Source organism: Cupressus sempervirens, chromosome 3 (genome assembly GCF_028749045.1).
Source record: "Cupressus sempervirens isolate cs-2001-9-10 chromosome 3, ASM2874904v1, whole genome shotgun sequence".
In the NCBI taxonomy this organism is placed as follows: domain Eukaryota; kingdom Viridiplantae; phylum Streptophyta; class Pinopsida; order Cupressales; family Cupressaceae; genus Cupressus; species Cupressus sempervirens.
Window position 1 is genome coordinate 245,183,987 of NC_143120.1, and position 9,708 is coordinate 245,193,694.

The 9,708-nt window shown below is 33.9% G+C and overlaps 1 protein-coding gene across 1 annotated transcript in view; it reads left to right on the forward strand.

Annotated features, from left to right (window-relative positions):
* The window catches only part of LOC149565775 (protein neprosin-like), a 36,199-nt gene extending 26,916 nt beyond the window's left edge, over positions 1–9,283 (forward strand). The window contains exons 6-9 of the mRNA XM_089816382.1: positions 4,187–4,351; positions 4,620–4,673; positions 4,770–4,916; positions 8,909–9,283. Coding sequence (XP_089672508.1) covers positions 4,187–4,351; positions 4,620–4,673; positions 4,770–4,916; positions 8,909–9,283 — 741 coding nt within the window. The remainder of the gene's footprint in view (positions 1–4,186; positions 4,352–4,619; positions 4,674–4,769; positions 4,917–8,908) is intronic.
* The last annotated feature ends 425 nt before the right edge of the window (positions 9,284–9,708 follow it).

Below are 9,708 nucleotides of genomic sequence, written 5' to 3' on the forward strand. Positions count from 1 at the left end.
ACCCAAACCATACCATATAACTAATCATGCCTCTCACAAGAAGATCAAACTCAATAAATCCATTCCTAAACCAAGGAATAACCATTCCTAATCCAAGGAATATGCCCTATATAAAACCATCTCCCAAACTCAACCAGCATAACAACATATGCACATGGAGATAACCAATGCTAAAACCATCTCTCAAATGAACCCTCCAGAACTAACTCATGTACCATAGCTCAAGATCCATATCCATGAAAGATAAGCATAAATATAATGCAACTGAGAGAAAATAATGGGCTATACCTCTCAAGTAGCAAAACTGCCGAGGAGACCAAGAGTGGGGAATGAGAATGCTCATCAAGATACCCAAGTCTCCAACCAAGACTCATCTAAGAACAATCTCCTCTCAAGTCTATATCAGGTGACTGCCCCTCGGACTTCCTGCTGAAACCATCAACCATCCCAACAAATACTTCTCTAATCGAAGAGAAATCAGCATCACCACCGTCTCTAAGTATCCATGAGCACCTGTAACCAATCAATTCATGCCAACTCCAAATGCAACATAGCAATATCATGAAGTATCCAGCTTATGATCAGTGTACTCAATACCAAGAAACTAAACCAAGATCAATGTCCAAGTTCCAACCATGGCCTCAGGAACATAAACATGACAACATGATCTAACCGTCTCAACCAAAGAGATAACATGCTCCACATGAACATACTATAACATGTCACAACTCTAAATGTGTATCAAGAGTATACCATGACATAATAATGAAACCATCCTCATACCAAGGATAACATGCCAAATAAAAATATAAACCACACCTTTGCCAAGAACCCTGTGAGTTCTCAAGATGCAACCATCTCCACACACCATGAAGAAAAACCATCTCCACATACCATGAAGAACCATCTCCACACACCATGAAGATAACCAAGAACTCCATGAGTCCTCAAGATCTAACCATCTTCAAACATCATGAAGATAACAAGTACACCATGCAAATGTCAAAGATGCTTCTGCAGCAACAGGATCTAAGACAAACCTCCAACATCTGCAAACACTCAATAAATATATTAATGCCAACAACTCCCACTCAACCGTGGTACCAAGTCACCTATGGCATCATAAAATCCATCCTCTCCAAACCAAGAAGATATAAACCAAACCAGGAACTAATCCTGCACTGTCACCCCATCACTGTCACAAGCTCCCACTAAAATGTGTATCCAAGCTATCCATGACATAATGATGAAAAAATCTGTCCTCTAACCATGAAAATCAACCAAGGCATCAAACCATCAAAGAACTCAAAGTGCACATCATGAGCTCCTCAAAAGAAACCAAATAACTATGATCCTCAACCAAGAAGATATACCACCATAATTGAATCAAAAATCCAAGCTAATGAACATCAAGGATGTACCTGTATAACCAATCATGTCATGCCAAAATCTATGGCACCATGATCACATCCATGAACTGAGTATCTGGCTCTCAATATGTCCAACCTGTCAGCATAGTCAACCACAATCCTCCACCATGACTGTACCTAGTAACAACATATCATCCCTTCTACATGAAGATAAAATCATAAAATCATGTGACTTAGGGCATAGACAACCCAAATCCAAGCCACCAATCTGAATATGCATCAATAATGAAAGATCAATGGGCAAAGACAACCCATAACCAAGCCATAAATGCAACCTGTAAGTATAGACCGCTTACAACACTGCAAAACTTGTAGACCCAACAAGTCATCATGCATATCCAAACCAAATACTAATAACCATATCATCATTAGACCAAACTGAAATATGAACTGAGTATACAATGACATCAAATCTTAAATCTCCAATGCCATAAACTCACAATGTTACCATAGTCAAAATATACCTATAAGTTGTTCAGATAAATATATCACCAAATAAATCATGCCAAACCTGCACCAAATCTGAACCAATTTGTAGAGTTCTCCAAGAGCTTTCCGTTGACTACTCGAAGTCCAAAATCCGACTCCGTATGCCCAAGTTATGCCCTAATCCGTGCTCAAAATAAACAACATCTGACTTTAGGGCTCTTAAAACCTGACAAAATTTCAAAATCACAGAACCAAACCTACACCATGTTGTAGTGCTCTGAATTAACTTTCCAACACCTGTAAGAACTCTGAAATCCAATATTCTGAGAGAAAGTTATGGCCGTTTTACTAAAACTGTCTTTTTACCATTTTCAGTACGATTTTTCATTTTTTATTTTTTCAGTGACGAAAAATTTCGACGGGATTAAATTTGACGGCCATCATGGGCTGAAACCAAAAAACTCTTTCATTTCCTCTTAACATGGCCAAACTAGGGTATATTTTATATCAAAATTTATGGAAATGTCGACCCAGATCTAATGGTGAGGTCTGTTTTTACCCAGGAGGTCATTTCTACATGCTACCCCCCAAAACTCTCATTTAAATGAAACATCCAAAAAATCCTTTTTATCCAACAATTTCACATGCCCAAATATTTTAACATCCCATCATAACAGCAAATCCAAAACTCTCGGATCTGCAATAATTATTCATATATCTTGCCCTTTTCTTTTATCCTCTCATGCATTCCCATGGATTCAATCTAGGGTTACAATAATAAAACCATAGCTCTGATACCACTTGTAAGAAAACTTGACAACAAAGAATATAACCGTTTCCACATAACCCATAATAGATCTAAAATAAACACAAAATTAAAATCCACATGCAAGAGAATAGACAACATACCCACAAAATGTGACACAAGATATACCCTGGGAAACCCTCATTGAAGGAAAAACCCAGCCTCCAAAAGCATCCATGACCATGTATTATTCAAAAAAATAACCATTTCCATACAACCATGGAAGCCTTCATGGCCATAGCCAAAATCGAGCAAACTATGTGAACAAGCATGAATCCACACATCCCATGCCATGCTTCCAACTTTCACAAATGCTCCTTTGGCTAACCTGTCAAGCCTTGTCCCGCTCAACTCTCTTACACACAACAACTACCCTTGTGGCTGCTTATATTGTAGCAAGTCCCACAAAACCACCAAGTGGTATTACATAAACCATGTGCTAAAACCATGTGCTACCTAACCCACTGACCCCACATTTAATATTGGGCATTTAATTCTTTTCCCCAATATTAAATAATTACATAAAATATTATCACAATGTTACAATACAACTCATCAAGAATATTCCATGAAAATCTTTACATGTTGCACGTCCATCTAGGCACAACATTACATAATAAAAATAAAATAATAAAATAACAATATTATGCAATGTGTGCAACACCCATTATCTCAACAATTATTATTTTTATTTTGTACTATTTATAACACTTTATTGCATAGATTAACTTTGTTGAAACAAAATTACGAAAAAAAACCTTTTTACAAATTGACTCTATAAATCATTTTATTGAATAAATTCTTTCCTCTAAACCCATTGCATATTTGAAAGACTATATACATTTTGAACTGAAAAAAAAAATGCATTTAAGCCTCCACTTGTTACCTTTCATTGCAACAGAATCAATTAGCAAACTATTTACTCACTTTCCATACACATCAAGCTAGACAACTTCCCAAAAAATGAGAGATTTTTAGCCGACATGGGTACGAAGTTACACCTTCCTCAAAATTAAATGCGACTTTCTCAACACAAGGCTGCATGCAAATAGATTCCATTACTACGAGTAGACTACGGAGGAGCAGAGATATGTTAGATTTCTAGGACTCGTACTTTTGTGTCTTTCTATTGTAATTTGCACTTCACAAACAATGAAAAAACAGCAGCTTTAAGAAGAGCAAAGAGGCGACTTACAAAAGAAAAATCGCATCCCTCTAAAGAGAATGACAGTTTGAATCTAAGATGCCAGTTATAGAGGCTTTGTTTGTAGAACACCTTTCTACCATAAAAGAAGCTCTGTTTCAAACAAGTAATATTGGCCGGTGAGATTAACAAAGAAAAATAGATAGATAGTTACAAAGAATGTGCTCGAGTCTCCAAGATGGCTTCCCCTTCTATTTTATTGAAACGTTGAAATATTTAGTTATTCTTTTTGTTTATTTGCAGAATTTTTAGATTTTTAGTTTTACTTTGTTGTTTTATTTCTAATGATTGAACTTGTTTTATTTCTTTATGTGACAGTACGCAGTAGCCACAGTGGATGGAGAACACTATGGGGCACAGGCTAAAATTAATGTATGGGCACCAAGTGTTCAAAATGATGAATTCAGCATCTCGCAGATTTGGGTACTGTCTGAATCGGGCGATAGTTCTTCAGATCTCAACTCAGTGGAAGCTGGATGGCATGTACGTCTCCTTTTATTCATTTTACTAGGTCATCTTTACATATTGGAAAAATAAAAGTTTAGAAAAAGTAAATCAATTTTGATTATTTAATACTTAAAATGTAAGAAATAATAATTTGAAAAAATAAAAGTTTAGAAAAAGTAAATCAATTTTGATTATTTAATACTTAAAATATAAGAAACAAACATTATTGTGTGATGTTTAAACCATACGATATCTTAGTATTAAGATTTTGAACATAACTCACTTTATGATTGCTCTGAATCAGGTTGATTTCCCACTGTATCATGATAGCAAGACTAGACTCTTTACTTATTGGACGGTTGGTATTTAGTTTTTCTATTTAATCAGATGTTTTATCATGTGTGTCGAAGATGCATGGAAGGATAATTATTATGATCCTTGCGAGTTGCTGCAGGCTGACGGATATCAGAAGACTGGTTGCTACAATCTTATGTGCCCTGGTTTTGTACAGTACACGAATAAGGTAGCACTTGGTAGCTTCTTAGAGCCTGTTTCTACTGTCTCTGGCAAAGATCAATATATCCTCATTCTCTTATGGAAGGTAAGCAGTGATGTTGAGTTTATTCTATTTATGATGCAATAGAAACAAATAAATCTTTTATTAGTTATAAGATAATCTGTTTTGATCAATCTTTTATAAGTTATTTGATAATTTGTTTTGATTACATGATCAAGGATAGGATCAATTGATTAGATAATCCGTTTTGATTACATGATTAAAGATAGGATCAATTGATTAGATAAACAGAATTCATTACCACTGTTCTATTCTTTGAATAGAAATCATAGATGAATTCAATTATTTCCAGTGGAAAAAGGCGAAGAAATTAAGACAAAACTGAAGGGTGGGCAGCATGAAAAATAACAAAAACACAGAACAATACAAAATACCAAACACAGAACACAATGTGCTGCCGCACAATAAAATATATTATATTTCATTCATCATTTGCCAATTGTCAATTGCATTACATGATGCCTCTATTTATAGAAGTCTTAGTTTATTTCTAAAAACATCTACATTAGTCGACAAGGGACAAACTTTTCTAGAACTATCTACGACTTCTAGAACTTTACCTAACCCTATACGACTTCCATAACTTTACCTAACCCTATTCGTAATCCTCTTGAAATTTCTAGAATTCTCTATTATTGTTTTACAATTCATTTGAGTTGAAATTACACATTCCAACAAAAACTAATAAGATATTTGTGTTATGGCACTTGGAATAATTTACATGTAGAAGATTTTTAGAAAGATCTGAAAATAATTGTCCTAAGACGGCAAAACTTTAGAAATAATATTTTTATAAATAACTATACATGGCTGATATAGATTATAATTATTTTTAAAGGTGAAATTGGTAAAATGTTAGAAAAGTCTAATACACACCCACCAATTTTAACCACTAATATGATTAACTTAAATTACAATTTTCAAGACTTCTCTGTATACTTAATTTTATTGTTGACTAACTTTCAAATAAAGTAATGTATGATATCAATATGTTTGGTCCTTTTATGGAATGAAAGATATGATTCTTTGATAATGCAATGGTAGATGTACTATCACAATAGACTGTAGTTGGCTCCCTTTGTTCATGCGTTACATCTACCAAGACTTCGTTACATCTACCAAGACTTCGATCATCTTTAGTAGAGTACAATATCCCATAATTTATAGTCCCTCAATGCACTTCAATATTCTTTCTATAGCTTGCCAATGTGAACTCTAAGTCGGGTCCATAAATCTTGAATTCAAACTAAATCCATAAATGATAGTTGACCGAGTTGTAACAAGACAAATCACACTTCCAACAATTTTTCTAAATATAGTTGCAATCGCATCTCGAGGATGCTGCATGTATCCATACTGATATGATTTTAGTTTCATCTAAATCTGAGTTAGATGAATATGAGCATGCATGTGTAGATATAGATCCATATCGAAATCTCAATTGGGCTTCTAGTGAAGTTTTGGTGTCTCTTGTCAAAATTCAAAGAATAGGGATCTTGGTTCATATTTATGATTCCTCTCACACATTTTCAGTTACCAATCCCATCATTATTCCAATGCATGCCTATGTGATTCAAGCAACTAATCCTCAAACTTAAGTAGAAGCTTCTGGAAATCATCATTGGGAAGCAGTCATGCATGAGGAGTTCAATTCTCTTGTTGCAAATCAGACTTGGGACTTGGTTTGACTTCTATCTAATTGTAAGCTTGTTAGGTGTAAGTGGATCTATAGACCAAAGAAATCAACATATAGTCAAATAAGCCAATACAAAGAAAGTTGGTTGCCAAATATTATCAGCAAGTTCATAGCATTGATTGTGATAAGACTTCTTTTCTGATGGCAAAAATGTACTCTATTCCATTGGCTCTTTCCCTTGTAGCAGCAAGAGGATACAAGATTCATCAGATTGATTTGAAGAACACAGATTCCTCATTGGTATGCAAACTGAAGAAGTCACTTTGTAGCTTCAAGCAGGTACTTAGATCTCCGTATGTCAAAATGGATCATTGGTTTCTATCTCAAAATTCCATGTGATGTAAATGTGATCCAAATGTCTATATGATGAGAACACCTTACTCTTTGTTTCTCGTACTAATCTATGTATACGATTTGCTAATGACAGGTGATTTAAGCATAATTATTGTTGCAACTAAAGAAGCTTTGTATGATAGATAGACTTTCCTGGATGAAAACAAGGTCTACTCAACTTTTTTTTCTTGGTTTTGAATCATTCATAATCAATCAAGTGCCCAAGTTTCTCAATCCAAGTATGTGAGGGATCTCCTAGCTCAATTTGACATGAGTGATTGTAAGTGGGGATCACACCTTTCACGTCTAGGGTAAAGCTTAAGGATGACATGGATGCACCATTAGTTGATTGCACACTATTGGCTACATGTGGGCAGTCTGTTATCTCAGTCGCTCTCATCCAATTTTATCATATGTAGTGAGCATTGTTTCTAGATACATGCAGTAGCCTCGTGAACTATATTGGAAAGCTATAAGTGTATTTAGGGACTATCAGGAATATTAGGATTCATTATTCAGCTAGATATATTAGAAAGCTATTGAGCGTATTTAAGGAAAGGAACTATGAACGATATTGGGATTCATTATTCAGCTAGATGTACTTTGGATCTCACTGGCTATGTACTTTGGATCTTACTGGCTATACTAATTTTGATTGGGTTAGTAATAGAATTGATTGAAAATCCACTTTAAGATGTATTCTCATACTATGATTGGATCAGTAATAGCATTGATTGAAAATCCACTTTAAGATGTATTCTCAGTTTGGGATCTCATTCAATTGATTGGTCAAGTTAAAAGAAATATATTATTGCTCTATCATCGACAAAGGTTGAATATCTGTTTTCATCACAAGAGAATCATTTAGTGTGACAATCAAACGATATCCAAATCAACGTGCACTTAATCATCATTGATTTGCAGTATTGTATCACGTCCCACCAGATTGCTAATATCTTTACAAAGACATTGCTGAGCATTGGGGCTTAGACACCTCTGTTCCCTTGTACTCACTACCCACGTTTTCTGCAAATTTAACAATCTCAACCATTAGCTACAGTTGGATTCTGAGCCCTTGGTTGTCTAAATCTAATATCAAATGAAACAACTACGAATAATAGAAATCAATTACTACACGAATAGATGCACACAAATCTCCAACTGGTGGTATTAAAAATAGATACAAATCTTCTGTTCATTTTTTATATTATATTATCTTTTCTATCACATGACGAAAGATCAGTTGATCAAAAAATAAGAATTCAATTCAAAAGCTTCATTATACAAAAGTCTAAAACAAGTCTAATCACTACCAAGAATAAAAAGAATTTTATGTATATTCATAACGAATTTTAGTTTAAACAATCTATTTTAATATTCAAACAACCCTCATTCCACAACTGCAGATACAGTTCTCATACGAAGTGGAAATCTCACTATTAAGGGGAGAAAGTTTATTCACTTCAAAGTATTGTTCCTTGAACTCTAATCAAGATTGCTTACTTTATATATATTTCTGATTAAATTTGTACTCCTCTAATATTTATCTCCCTGAAAGACGGGAAGGGTCTTCCACTCAACCTAATACCTAAACATGTTGTTCAAAGATCGTATGAAACTAGATAGAGTTCACAAATTAGGATGCGACTATATTTCATATATAATGAATTCTGATTCAATTTGGAAAAATTTACCATTTGTTCTTGATGATCTGTATTCCTTAGTCTGCAAATATTATTAAAAAAACAAAATTAAAAATTAAAAAGTCAATGTAGTACAATCAATCTTTACCATTTATCTCAATACATTTTAAATAGAAATAAACAATCCTAACACTAAACAAATAATTAGTAATAAATAATCTCATCATAATTTATTTCTTTTACCATCCCATATTGTGGTATAAAATTTGATGTTATATACAAACATTGAATGCATGAAAAGTTTTTCTCCAAATTTTCTAACATCAAGAGTAACATGGTCTCAGGATCCAAAATCGAATAATTGGTGGTTGGCATATCAACTGAAGAATGAGTTAGTAGCAGTGGGTTATTGGCCAGCTGAACTTTTAAATCTTGGTTATGCAACGCGTGTACAATGGGGAGGGGAGATTCAAAACTCGCAGTCAGATGGACACCACACTTCTACTCAAATGGGAAGTGGCCACTTTGCAGCAGAAGGATCTCATAAATCTAGTTATTTTCGAAATCTAATGACAGTGGATCGAGCCAATATCTATAGAGATGTTGCAGACTTTGCTACTCTTGCAACTCAACCTAGCTGCTACAGCATACAAAAATTCAAAGACTCCACTAACAACTTCTATTATGGTGGACCTGGCAGGAACCCTAATTGTCCTTAGTAGACAACAATTATGTTACTATATATAGTATACCTTTTATGTTGAAAAGGTTGTTAATAAAATAAGTTGAAGAACAGAAAGAGTTAGATATGCCAATTGTGTAATAAAATGCATTGGCATTGTATTTAAATATCTAATGATTTATAATGTGATTCAACTAATACATGTAATATTTTTCATTTAAGATATTTAGTTAGTTATCATATTTAGTGATGATTTGAATTAAGAGTTTTGTACTGTGCAACAAATAATTAATCATTGTAATTTGATTTTTCAATTAGGTTGTCATTCTTTTTTGATGATTTGATTCTATTGAGAAAGTCGAATATTAAAAGCAAGAACAGTGCATAAATTTGAGGCAAAAAGCAGTCTGTACATTTTGTTAGTGTATTCACTACAGTTTCCTTTACTGTTTTTTCTTCGTA